Source organism: Rhincodon typus, chromosome 31, assembly GCF_021869965.1.
Source record: "Rhincodon typus isolate 14 chromosome 31, sRhiTyp1.1, whole genome shotgun sequence".
NCBI classification, from domain to species: Eukaryota; Metazoa; Chordata; class Chondrichthyes; order Orectolobiformes; family Rhincodontidae; genus Rhincodon; species Rhincodon typus.
In genome coordinates this window covers 14,415,098-14,429,552 of record NC_063362.1, presented here as the reverse complement: position 1 = coordinate 14,429,552, position 14,455 = coordinate 14,415,098, and the positions used below count along the sequence as shown (strand labels likewise).

At 40.7% G+C, this 14,455-nt stretch overlaps 1 protein-coding gene across 6 annotated transcripts in view; it reads left to right on the top strand.

Annotated features, from left to right (window-relative positions):
- Positions 1 to 392: 392 nt before the first annotated feature.
- The window catches only part of pank4 (pantothenate kinase 4 (inactive)), a 60,758-nt gene continuing 46,695 nt past the window's right edge, over positions 393 to 14,455 (top strand). For all 6 annotated transcript variants that reach the window (XR_007265301.1, XR_007265300.1, XR_007265302.1 and 3 more), the window contains exons 1-4: positions 393 to 565; positions 7,074 to 7,156; positions 8,237 to 8,445; positions 13,603 to 13,786. Coding sequence is in view for 3 of the 6 variants with exons in the window: in XM_048615091.1 (XP_048471048.1) it covers positions 397 to 565; positions 7,074 to 7,156; positions 8,237 to 8,445; positions 13,603 to 13,786 (645 nt within the window). In the remaining 3 variants the exon portion in view is untranslated. The remainder of the gene's footprint in view (positions 566 to 7,073; positions 7,157 to 8,236; positions 8,446 to 13,602; positions 13,787 to 14,455) is intronic.

Sequence of the window (14,455 nt, the reverse complement as noted above, 5' to 3'; positions counted from 1 at the left end):
TTGGGGTGGGCTGGTGTGTGAAAACGACAGGTGGCTTTTCTCCGCTGCTTTTACGTGTCCTCTGCAGATCGTTTAAGTCTTCGGAGCAGCTTGGGGAGAACTGCTGCTCAGGTTTGAGATCTTCATATACCGTTTCATGCAATGTTTGTGTAAAGACAACGGAGGATCTTGTGGCTTTCTAACTGTACAGGGGTCTGTGGGGGTGCCAGTATTCACAGCGGTTTCCACGCCTTTTGTAATATTTCCAGGGGATCTGTAGAGTTGCACTGCGCTCCCTCTGTCAGGGAGAATCACCCAAACAGCAGAGCCAGGAGCCAGCGCTGCAGAACACGCAACAACCTTGCCTCGCCTGGCGTGTAACATCACGTACTTCCCTGATGAGCGCGCGTCTGACGTATGACGCAGGGCGCAGTGGGAACGGCAATGGCGGCGGATCGCACGAAGGCGGTCGGAGCTGTTCGAACGTCCCGCTCTGCGCGGGATGGCCTGGACAAAAGCATCACGCTGCCGCCCGACGAGATCTTCCGCAACCTGGAGAATGCCAAGAGCTTCGCCATCGACATAGGTGAGCAGAAAACGAAGTGAGGCGGCGGTGTTGAGAGTGAGGGGCAGATGAGAAGGGGCAGGTAACTGTTTGGCCTGAGAGGATTGGGAGATAGGGGTGCGACAAGCGGGCAGGCACGATGCGCATGTGCGGCCTGTTGCAGCGCCGCCTGGGAGTTGCAGTTCTCAGCGCCGATGCACCTTGTTGGTGCGTGTTTAAAATTACGGACAGCGAAAACTACCACTCCCATCAGGCATTGCTCTGACAGCTCAACCGAGACAGAGAGAACACCAACCTGCACAGGTGTTTTACACGGCCGCTGAAGTCAGAGCATGCAGCCACCTTGGTGGCAGCTACGTGCTGAAATCTGACCCACCTTCAGCACTCGATTGTCATCTGGCGTAATGACCCATACCTTGCAGAGCATGTACGCCAACCTTCAGAAATTATTATCTCCATAATAATAAACACAAACAACTGAGAATACTAAAAGTCTGAAACAAAAGCAGAGTGCTGGAGTAACACAGTCGGTCTCTGCCAGAATCTCTAGAGAGAATACGGAGTTAACGTTTTGAGTCCAATGAGCCTTCACTTTTCCAGCCTGCTTCAGTTCTGAAAAAGTTGTACTCAAAATGTTAGCTTTGTTTTTCTCCACAGCCGCTGCGAAAGCTCAGATCTCCACAATCTGTAGTATTTTGACTTATTTCAGCAGTTGATAGTTATTTAGCAGGGATCAAGTAGTTTTAATCTTTCCAGCTGGATAATAGTTGTGTACAACAGCAATTTGTACTTTACAGACATCCCATTTATGTATCACTGTTGTGCTCAATGACCTTTTTGGCTTCTGGTCCAGCAGTGGCTTAATTTTCAAATATTGATATGTGTCCAAATCCATCCCTTATCTAGCTCCCCTTGTATTTCTGTCATCTACCTCAGAACTACCCTCTGAGATCTTTGTGCTCCTCCAACTTTGATCTTTCAAGTTTCACAGATTTTCTTTACTTCACCATTTATACAATACAACACATCATAAGAACAGGCCCTTCAGCCCACCACGTCTGCGTTGATTCCTCGTCATTATCTACTACTTGCCCATATGCAGTTTCTATTCCACAGTTCTGAGGAAGGGTCGCCGGACCCGAAACGGTAACTCTGTTTTATCCTTCACAGATGCTGCCAGACCTACTGAGCTTTTCTAGCAACTTTGTTTTTGTTCCTGCTATACAGCATCCACAGTTCTTTTGGTTTTTATGCAGTTTCTATTCCTCTGTTTGCCTCCCATTCATGTATCTATCAAGATATGCTTTAAATGTTGTTAACGTGCCTGCATCCACCATCTCCACTGGCAGTGTTTTCCAAGCACCCACTCTGTATTGAAAAATTGTCCCCACACTTCTTCCCTAAACTTTCCCCCTCTCACCTTGAATCTGTGCCCTTTTGTAGTTGACCTTTCCACCGTGGGAAAAAGCCTCTGACTATCCACCCTAGCTATGCATGTCGTAATTTGGTAGACCTCTATTAGGTCACCCTTCAGCCTCCTTCTTGTGAAAACAATCGGAGTTTATCCAACCTTTCCTCATAACTAAAACCCTCCGGAGCAGGAAACATCCTAGTAAACGTTTTCTGCACCCTCCCCAAAGCATCCACGTTCTTCTGGTGATATGGTGACCAGAACTGAGCACAGTATTACAAATGTGGCCTAATTAAAGTTTTATACAGCTGTAACATAACTTGTCAACTTTTATATACGATGCGCAGGCTGATGAAAGCAAGCGTGCTTCTTGACCACCTTATCCACCTGTGTTGCCACTTTCAGGGATCTGTGGACCTATGCGCCCAGATTCATCTGTATGGCAATGCTGCCAAGGGTTCTGCCATTTATTGTATAATTCGCACCTGAATTTGGTATTCCAAAACTCATCTTGCATTCATAACCTCTCTCCCTTTAAGACACTCCCTAAAGCTTAGCTTTGTCCAAACGTTTGCTCATCTGGCATACCTCCATTTGTAACTCACTGTCAATTTTTTGATAATTGCTTGTGTTTTACTATGTTAAAGGCACAATATAGACGCAAATTGTTGGATGTCCCAAGTCACTTAAGACCTCAATGCATTTATTTTGAGCTTAATTTATGAAGGGGCAATTTGCACATACTTACTGTTATTTCTAGATTTCACTTACTGAACATTCAAGTTGAACTCCAGTCATTAAAGGAATTTATTTTTCCACTGCCTTTCTGATTTTTAAAAAAACCGACTTTCTTGGAATATGATTCCCTGTTGCCACTTACTATTTTGCAAAATTACATGCTAGGTGTTGATCAGGGTATTACGTGGCTAGTATTTCCCAATAATATTCAAGAGGGAAAATAAACTTTAGAAGTTTTTTTTCCTCAGTCATCTCCCTTATTTCAGGATGTTTGATAATGGGCTATTGCTAGTCTGGCTAAGATTACATTACTCAGCACAGGTGAGGAACCAGATAGCCTTTTGTATGTGGCTAAATTGCTTATGACCTTTTTTCACCTGAAATATCTGAGAAGTTGAAATTTATGTCTCATGCAAAAAGGAAATAGCTAGTGAACCTCTTGAGAAAATTAATTGGCTTTCAGCCTGATTTGTTCATTAATTGCCCTTGAGACATTCCTTCTTTTCCCACTCTCCTGCACCAGTACTTCACACCTATTTGAATAATGTGTGGAAAAAAAATGACAAAAGATTATCATGCATCATCCCACTCACTTAAAATGGTTGAATGGTTTCCCTTAGGAAATTAGAAAGTCCTGCAGAATTGTCTGTGTCTACTTAAGAAAATTGACTTTGAAACCATTAAAGGACTTGTTTGCTTTGGAAGGCTGAAGTATAAATTAAACTAAACAGCAATCTATAATATCAAGAGGCCCATTATTACTTTAATGGCAGGACATACAGATTGCAGTTCAGTTTTGTGGAATGGAAGAAATTGATTCAGTAGTCCACAGATTTTCCCGTTAATAAAAAGAAGTGCAGAGACATTTGGTCTGATTTCAGCATTTAAAAATCTTTGTCATGAGAAATTTATGCAAAAAAGAAATGTTTCAAATCCTTACATCATTTTATCTGTAGATGAAAGGAACTGGAGAGCTTTCATCACAACAGGTACACCCTTTCATAACTGAACTGCTGCATATTTCTACTTTCTGTTTTTATTTGATTTTTTTTTCGTAGAATCCCTACAGTGTGGAAACTGGCCCTTTGGCCCAACAAGTCCACACTGACTCTCAAAGCATACCACCCAGACCCATCCCCCTATCACCCACCTAATCTATATACATCCCTGAACACTATGGGAATTTTTAGCATGGCCTTTCCACCTAGCCTGCAAATCTTTGGACTGTGGGAGGAAACCGGAGCACCCGGAGGAAACCCATGCAGAAACAGGGAGAATGTGCAAACTCCCCGCAGATAGTCGCCCGAGGGTGGAATTGAACCCAGGTCCCTGGCGCTGTGAGGCAGCAGTGCTAACCACTGAGCCACCGTTCTGCTCCTTCAGCAATTTTCGTTTTCCTTTTATGTGCTTGGTTTCTGTGGTTGATAGCATTAAAATCATTTTATTAGGGTCTTGTGGGGCTATGACAGTGTTCCTAGTCCACAACATCTGGAATTAAATCCCACTTGTCATGGAGGTGTCGTAACATGTCCATATAGGCTGATTAAAAATATTAAGTAAGTAGCAACTTTCTATTGGTAAGAGACATGGTAAACCAGACGAGACCAAGTTGAGAAAATTGACAAAAATAATCAGGAGAGTTTTTCTGCAAACAGCAGATTATGATCTGCATATTCTGCCTGAAAGGATGGTGGAAGCAGATTCAACACTGGCTTTCAAAGGGGAATTTGAAACTCAAAAAGGAAAAGAAATTGCATTGCTTCCAGATTACAGCATAACAGTAAAATTAATGAGGTTCTTCATGAGTTCTCCACCCAAAGGCAGGCTCAGCCCACGGCATTATGATCTCCACCATGAGTATGGCAAGGAGGCGTGTCTCAAATCCACCCCAGGGAATTGAACCTCATGCTGCTCGTGCCAACCTTATCCACATGGTCATCCAGTCAACTACTTTCCCAAGGAATCCAGGTTGCTGTGGCATCCCAGCCTTCTACATACGATTGTTATCCTGGAGTAAAGAATAGCATTGATAGAATCTCCAATTTTCTTTCATCATTGCATGGCTAACCAGGAATCTCATCTGCTTTAACCACTGGCCATTGGTAAATGTATGATGATTTGTAGATTGATACCCAGTATGAAGGCCATATTCTGAATGCACTAACCTTACCATTAAATCCTGGAGACACACTTGACCTGGAGCTTCTGGCTCAGAGGCAGGAACTACTAATCAGATAGCGTTTTAGAAAAAAACTGATTTCATGTTGCTTCAGTTTCAGTGGTTCCTGTTGTGCTATAACATTCTGTGCTTTTTCACAGTAGTAACGGAGGGACCCCTGAAATGTAAAATGAGCCCTAATTTATGCATTTGAGCAAGTTTTGTAAAATAGATGAGTCAGCAGGACCTAGGTTTGAGAAACGGTCTTTTCTGATTTTGATGCTCTGAGCCAGGGCAGGAATAGAGTGCCAGGAGTTGGAATACGATTGGGATCAATACATCTGGATTAGGAAGGAACAAATTCATCCTCTAATCATATTCAATGATTCCGCTTGAAAAGAATGCACGATGGATGAGGGTTGAGTTTGCCTTTGAGAAATGCAAAAGTCCCACCTCGACTGACATGAAGAATGGATGCTCAGGCAAAGCTCCAAGTTCCAGCTAGCACCTGCTAGTGTGGGGTGAAAGTTTCCTTTTTTTTAAAAGAAAGAGTGCTACTATAGCTTGAACAGCATTGACAGGTCAAGTTGCTTGCCTGATTGCCCTTTTAGCTGAAAGTGATTTGTGGCATGAGTAAGAAGTGTGTTGAGCAACCCCCCCGCATCCCAAAAAAATGTCAATAACTGTTTCTGCACTCTTCTAATTCTCAGGGGAGAAGTTTTATCAGTTCAGTGCTAGAGGTGATAGCTTTCACCAGAACCATTAAGAAATGCTATTCCAATAATTTCTCAATGAAGTGGATAAATGAGTATTATTTACTTGACATGCTTTTTAAAACAAAAACTTCATCGAAGACGTTAATGGCAAAGTGTTTAAAGGATTCACAGTGAGCTGCATCCTTTATTTCTGAGCCCACTGAGGGTTTGTGTGAAGGAGCAGATTATTGCACACTTCATTTACCTGAATGTGTCTGTGTATATGTCATTTTAAATCAGAGAGCCATAAAGTCGTACAGCATGGAAACAGACCCTTCGGTCCAACTAGGCCACACTGATCATGTTCCCAAACCAAGCTCCTCCCACTTGCCTGGATATGGCCCATGTCTCTCCAAACCTTTCCTATTCATGAACTTATTCAAATGTCTTTTAAATGTTGTATTTGTACCTGCATCCACCACTTCCTCTGGCAGTTCATTCCACATACGAGCCACTCTCTGTGCAGTAAGGTTGCCTGTCATGTCCTTTTTAAATCTTCCTCCTCTCACTTTAAAAGTATGCCCCCTAGTTTTGAATTCCCCCACCTGAGGGAAAAGACTCTTGCTATTTACCTTATCAATGTCCTTCATGATTTTTATAAGGTCACCCGTCAGACTCTTATGCTGCAGTGAGAAAAGGCCCAGTTTATCTTTATAATTTAAGCCCTCCATTCCTGGCAACATCATTATATTTATTTATACAAAACTTGCTTCTAATGGCTTTCTTCTAGACCAGTTCTCTGCTAACTCCTGATACTCTCCTAAAGTCATTTACATCTGTACTTGTAGCAGAAATATAGGGATGCAGAAAATTGAAAGTTAATCAGGAGAAACAACAGAATGATAAAATGTATGCCATTTGACCATGGTCTACTTTACAGTTCATATTTCTTGAGCAGGAACCAGATTAGTTATGTGTCTTTGGTAGGAGCTTGTAGTAATCTGGCTACATCTCCACTGTCTGGACTTTTTTCCCATGAATAGGCATTGTCGGTGAAAAAAAAAAATCTGTGGGCTGCTTTCATCTTTCCTCCAATAATGAATGACAGTGTGCAGAAGTACTGCAAAGAATGGCTTTAGCAGCTGCAGTTTTCTGCTTCAACCAAAGAACTGACAATAAAATAAAACGATAAGCTAGTATGTAGCTTAGTGTTCCTGTTCAGGAGAGATAAGACTGCTGAACAATAAAAGTATGAAATTAGCTCTTTCAACTTGCTAATCAAGAGCATTTTGAGCCAATAGCCCCAGGTAAATTACCAGTGGTTACAAACCTATCATAGCATGGGAGCTTGGAGAAGTTTGAGCTGGTAAATTAGGAGCAGCAGGATGTTGAGTCATATTGGCACAAGAATAATTTTCTTACATGTTGGCACAAAGTCACTGCTTTGGAGTTGTTTCTGTTTTGCAGTCCCTGAGCTGCCATGCTATATATTGTAAACAGAACCAGAATAATGTCTTTTGTTAACAGGTGGCTCCTTGACAAAGCTGGCCTACTATTCAACAGTGCAGCACAAGGTTGCAAAAGTGCGATCCTTCGATCATTATGGTAAAGTAAGTATGACATATAATAAAGCAACTTCTGTTTCTAAAGTGTCTTCAATAAAACACCCCAAGACATTTATAACAGAAGTGTGATAATTCAAAATGACATTGAACCATATAGTCTATATCATTGGGCAGATAGCAGAAAACTCTGTCAATGAGGTAGGTTTTAAAGGAAGAAAGATGCACATCCTCACTGGTGGAGCAATTTACATCGAGGATGCTTAGATGTCCATATTTAGAGGGGTACAGAAAAGATTGGGGACTGGAGCCACTATACGAGCCCAAAGACGATGCCTGAATGAGACTTTGTGTGAGCGACAAATGATCAGCAAAGTTTTGCATAACATCAAGTTTACAGAGGGTCGAATATGGGAAGCTGGCCAGAAGTGCACTGAAATATTCAAGACCAGAGGTAACAAAGACTATTAGCAGATGAGCTGACAAAGTCTCAAATGAGGAATGGTTCGGAAGTGGAAAGAGGTTATGTTGATGATGGATGGGGAATGAAAATCTCAGTTCAGACTCATATAGGATACCAAGACTGTGAGCCACCTGATTCAGCTTGAGGCAATAAATAGGTATGGGTTGGAGTCTTTACCTAGTGAATAGATTTTATGGCAAGGGCCAAAAACAATGGCTTGGGTCTTCCAAGTTTATGGTGAGAATCCAGCACTTCTGGGATTGGATGTTGGAAAATGCTAATGCTGTAGAGGGATCAAGAGGGATTGTGGCAGGGTGGAATTGGGTTTCATCAGCATACATGTGAAATTTGATGAAAATGGTTCATCAGTCTAAGAGAACAATCATCTTTGCAAGTCCTACAGCAAAGAACTATTTTCAAAAACAATTACTCCCCACATGAATGATAAACGGGACAGTTGATTCACATTATTGATTGGTAAATAGACTTGTATTTAGCCACTACTTTTTAATCCTATTTTAATTTTTTCAATCTAGGCAGCTCTTATAATAGGTGCCATTGGGTTAGGTTTTTATTATTCCAGTTGTATTATATTATCTCCTAGAAAACATGGTTTTCCACAGCATCTGTTTCAGATCATGCTAGCGTGTTAATGTTTTTCAAAGGTCCCTGATGATGAACCATTGTACGAGATCTCCGTTCAGGAAGAGATCACTGCCCGACTTCATTTTGTTAAATTTGAAAACGCTTATATAGAAACGTGTCTGGACTTCATCAAAGCACACCTGGTGAACACGGAGACCAAAGTGATTAAAGCCACAGGAGGTGGTGCTCACAAGTTCAAGAATCTCATAGAGAAAAAGCTGGGACTAAAGTAAGTGAAAGCTTAAACGTTGTTAAGAGAACAAGTCACATTGATACTAAGGAGTACTGAATCACGTAGACTCCAAACAATCTTTCTTGTCTTCTGGGCACAGTGGAAAACTTAACTACTGGAATCACAGTGTTGTTAGAGATGCTGTCTTTTAGAAGACTTGTTAAACCAAAACTCAGTTTCTAGTCCTAGGCAAACATTAAAAAAATCCCACAGTGCAATCTTGAAAAAGAGAAAAGGAGTTCTCCTTGCTGCCTTTACCAATTTCCATTGTTCAGCCAACTCTGTAAAACACAATATCTGTTCTTCTCATTTCCAGCTGTGGAATCCTGCATGCAAATTAGCTGCCACATTTCTTACATTCCATCATTGATCACACTTCAAACAACGTTATTTGCTGTAAAACTCTTTTGCAATGCACTGAGGTCATGAAACCTGCTATATACGTGCTTTTCTTTTATTTCCTTCCTGTTTACTATTTGTGATTGTGCCCGCTAAAATTATTTTCTAAATTCTTGGAATAGAAATCAAATATTTGTTAAGTATCTTCTATTTCAACAGGCCATATATTTTACCTCTGAGTCTGTCAATTGTGAATTAGGTGGTTTTGGTGCACTGCAAGATAAGTCTTCTTTGGTTACCTTTGAGTTATTTGCTGCATTGTTATTTACAATTCTATGCTAAATGTTTACACTTGCCACTTGCCTTCCTTTGTGAGGCAACAACATGAAAACTTTACTGTTTCTGATTTCATATTTTGCTAAATCACACATTACAGTGACTTTTGGATATTGGCTTATGTTAATTGCACTTAATCAGCCTACTGCTGGGTCAGTAGCGTATTCAGATCAGATGCAACTCAAGTATATTAAAATGTTTTGTGTAATTAAACATTACTTCCTACCAATTTATTTTTTCCATCACCTAAGGTATTGGTTATGAATATGAGACTATATATTTCTTGTATTTTTATAATCTTTAAGAAAGAAAATTGCATTTGTATATACTGCCAGTTAACTCTCTCCTGATCCTCCCCCGCCCCGAGTCCACATTTATAATGAAAATTGTTCAAATAAATTTGTTCAGCAGTAATTACACTCTCCAGCCTATTGTGTTGTAGCACCACCATTTGTTAGATATAATTGCAGTACATAGCTTACCATGCCATTGTAAATTGGGATATCGGAATTTGTATTAGAAATAAGATGGGTGGGAGGTGTGACTTTGAAAAAGACTTTGAACTATATTTGGTCTGATGTCCCCTCCGTGTAATTGCTTCACCTGAATGTTAGTTTGATCTTAATCTTGTCTGCAACATCATAGGAGTTTGGTATATTAAATCTGGTATGTTGAATATGCGTTTCTAATGTGTCCTACTTCAGAGAGCTGTGTAAAGAAGTGAAGTGGAGGTGGCAGTGTTGGTTTGGGGTGGACAAGGTCAGAAATCACAAGAAATCACACAAACACCAGGTTATAGTCCAACAGGTTTATTTGAAAACACAGGCTTTCAGAGCCTTACTCCTTCCTCAAGTTTTAGTGAGAGAGGAAGCATCAGACACAGAATTTTATAAGTAAAAGATTAAAGGGTTACACCATTGATGAGACTGTATTAAAAAACCTAAGATTCTGTCAAATCTTTAATCAGTTAGAAGGTTTTAATTGATTATTATCTATATGTAAATTCCCGAATTCTTTCAAGTCAGTGTACTGTAAGAACTAAAGGTTTCATTAGTGTAAAGAAGAGGTGACATTTTAGGTCAGACAATGCATGTAAGAAATGAAGCAAGTCTTCAGGAACACAAAATACTGAAGTTAGGATGGCAACAGTCTATTAATTAGCATCATTGTGAACTTATTAATTGGTTGCTTAACAGCAGCAGTTTCCAACATTGATTTTTCTATATTTCCACTTCTAGTAACATTTCAAATTTACATAATACAGAGAATGTATAATATACAGACTATCCACGCTGTATGCCTGAGCTGCTGCATTTGATAGCGATTTCCACATTCTAACCACATTCTGGATAAAGGAGTATCTCTTCCATTCCTCATTGGATTTATTAATGGCCCCTAGTTTTGGTCTTCCACGCATGGAATTGTATTTTTTGTATGTTTAACTTAAACTCCTTCGCAGTTTTAAAAGGCTGTATTAAGTCATCTTCCATCTTTCTTTTGAGAGGAAGAATAATGTGTTACACTGTATCATTTTTCTCTTTTAAGCCATATCCTTTCATTGATTGTGAGGTTTGCCAAAGGACATTTGCTGGGCTCTGGTAAATTATTTCACCACGTTCTGCCTGTCACGCACACATTGAAGACAATCATTTGGAATTTAAGAAGAAGCTGTCTTTGGTTGAAAGTACCTATTTTAACACTGAATTGAAATACCTGGCATATTTGCCTGATCTTAGCAATTACAGTTTTTTAAAATGAAAATGAGCCCAAGCCAAGCAATTCATCCTGTGCAGTCAGCAACAACCTGAAGAACTGTTAAACTCTTGATCTCATCCAGTAATTATGTAACCATAATTGGACTTGGGTGAGAAGTGGAGTAAGGTCATAACCATCAAATGTTAGATTCTGAATTATCCACGACAAAGCTTCTGCTGATATAAAACAGCAACTTGTAAAGATCCTGGTGGCAGAAGTCCTGACCACTGAGTGCAGGCAGCCAGTTAAAAGCAATTGAGGCATACGTGGTTTTATTGAAAACGTGCTCAGATTGGTTAAGGGACCGAGGTAACAACTCTGTCAAGTGGATGTTGAGGTGGGTGTGAGTTGTTTTAGAGCAGGTTGGCAGCAGAGCTGACCTTCAGTGGGCTTCAGGCTTTCCCATTATGGACTTAATCGGAGCAGTGATGGGAAGGCAGTGGAGTCCCTATCCTACCTGATTAACTGTCCCCGCTCCCAACAGTTTTTTGAGGAAGTTACCAAAAAGATTGAGGGCAGAGCGGTAGACATTATCTGCATGGACTTTAGTAAAGCCTTTAACAAGATTCCACATGGTAAACTAATTAGTAAAGTTAGATAACATGGGATTCAGGGAGAGCTTGCCAGTTGACAAGTTTGACTTGACATAGGAGACACACGGTGGGTGTGGAGGATTGTTTTTCAGACTGGAGGCCTGTGACCAACGGTGTTTTGCAGGGCTCGGTGCTGGGTCCACTTTTGTCATTTATATAAGCGATTTGGATGAGAATTTGGGAGGCATGGTTAGTATGTTTGTAGATGACAAAAATTGATGGTATAGTCGACATTGAAGAATGTGATCTAGGATTGCAAAGGGATCTTGATCAATTGGGCCAATGGGCTGAGGAGTGGCAGACGGAGTTTAATTTGGATAAATGCGAGATATTGCATTTTGGTAAAACTAGCAAGTGTAAGACTATACAATCAATGGTGGAGCCCTGGGTAGTGTCGTCAAACAGAGAGACCTATGGGTCAGGTACATAATTTTTTAAAAGTTGCATCACAGATTTACAGGTTGGTTAAGAAAGCACTTGGCACGCTTGCCTTTATTGCTCAGACCATTGAGTATAGGAGCTGGGACATAATATTGAGGTTGTACAGGACATTGGTGAGGCCACGTTTGGCATACTGTGTATAGTTCTGGTCGCCTGCTCCCATGGAGCGATATTATTAAATTGGAGAGGGTTCAGAAATGATTTACTGGGATCTTACTGGGACTGGAGGGCTTGAGTTATAAGGATAGGCTGGGACTTTTATCACTGAAATGTAGAGGTTGAGAGGTGACCTTATAGAGATTTATTAAATCATGAGGGTCATAAATAAGGGGAATAGCAAAGGTCTTTTCCCTAGGGTGGGTGACTTCAAAACTAGGGGGCATATTTTTAAGGTGAGACAAGAAAGATTTAAAAGGGACCCAAGGAGCAACATTTTCGCAAGGAGGGTGGTTCGTATGATGAATGAACTGCCAGAGGAAGTGGTCATATAGGTACAATTACAATATTTAAAACACATTTGGATAGGTACACGAATAGGAAAGGTTTAGAGGGATATGGGGCAAACACAAACAAGTGGGACTGGGATAACACAGTGTAGAGCTGGAGGAACACAGCAGGCCAGGCAGCATCAGAGGAGTAGGAAAGTTGACATTTCGGGCCGGGACCCTTCTTCAGAAAAAGGGTTCAGTTTTGGAAACTTGGTCGGCATGGACTAGTTGGACCGAAGGGCCTATTTCTGTGCTGTATGACTCTATGATTCTATTCTGTGACTATTCCCTTTGTTCCTAGACCTCCTAGCCAAGGGAAATCTCTTTGCTGCATGCACCCTGTCGATCCCTGTCAGAATTTAAATTTTTGACTGAGATTACCTCTCATTTTTCTAAACTTTAGAGAATATAAGCTATTTAATCTTTCTTCATAGGGTAACTCCTCCATTCCAGGAATTAGTTGATGAATCTTTGTTGCATTCCCTTAGCGGCAAGTCTGTCTTTCCTTGGGTAAGGAGACCAAAACTGCACAAAACTCTGAAAGTGTGGTCTACACCAAAACTCTATGTAATTGCAATAAGACAACTTTTGTCTTCTACTCAAATCCTCTAGTAATAAAAGTCAGTGTATCATTTGCCTTCTTAATTGCTTGTTGTCCCTGCATGTTATTTTTCAGTGATTCATGAGTAAGGTCACCCAAGAATCTCAAAGTTATACAGGCATTTTGTTTTACAGACATCACTTAATGTAAGTATGACAAGTCTCCTCTTGGGAGCAGAGTAATGATAAGCACTAGTGGAAGATTTTGGAGAAATAGTGGATGGCATGGTCAGAAGATAGAGTTTAGAGTAAAGGCAGGGAGAAAGTTGCAGTTAGTGGGATGAGGTAGGTGGTTGTGTGGTGGGAGTGAAGAGTTGTTTATCTTGTCAGGTTGCATGGTTTGCACTGTGCAAGAGAATTCATTGCTGCTTTGATTTTGTTAATGCAGTGCTTTTCACACTGAGGGCAGTGCAGTATGTTAGTTTCAGGAGTTTTTTAAATTGGTTCCCTTTGTGATGTGGCAGGCTATATGGCTAATGCTTATCTGTTGAGTTTTATTTCTGTAGTCTACACGGTACTGTTGTTGCCCTTATTGATGTGATTCTTTGTACTTTGGGTCTCCATCTGAGTAAGACTAACGTTCTCTTTGAACTTATTTGCAGGGTGGATAAGGAAGACGAAATGACTTGCCTAATAAAAGGTTGCAACTTTGTGCTGCGAAATATTCCACATGAGGCCTTTGTGTATGTGAAGCATGCAGATCCTGAATTCCGCTTTCAGACAACACACCCAGATATCTTTCCCTACCTGCTGGTGAACATTGGGTCAGGAGTATCTATAGTTAGGGTAAGGAGGATCTACTTCGAATAGTTTTATCATTGACTGACTAAGTGCAACATGTCCACATCTGATCTTGCCTTTTTTTAAGGATTGAAAGGATGCATTCCAGTAACTTAATCAATATTATAAAGGGATACAGCTCTACAGTTAGCTAATCTCTTTTTCCTCTTAATTACTTTCTTTTGACAATTAACATTCAGAACTGAGCTGCCATAGGTAATTGTGTAGAATTGTGGCTCTGATATTCCTCTGTCTCATAATTTTCTGCGCCCAGTACTTGTCAAGGCACTGACTGTTCTTTTGGACTGGTTACAATGGGAGCAGGCAGCCTCGTAGTGCCTGGCCAAAGTGGTAATTTCTTAAGCCCCGGCATAATAGAATCAACCAGCTATTTGATTGTAAAGAACATTACAGTTAAACCCAATTCTGTCCTCATCAAGATGCGTGTACATCAGGCTGGAATCAGAAAGGCTAGTCATGGCATTCAGTGAAAATGCTGACTAAGATCAGCTAATTTCTCCTTTCAGTATACATATCTTAAATAAGAGACCGAAAGAACTGCGGATGCTATAAATCAGGAACAAGAACAAAGTTGCTGGAAAAGCTCAGCAGGTCTGGCAGCATCTGTGAAGGAGAAAACAGAGTTAACGTTTCGGGTCCGGTGACCCTTCTGAA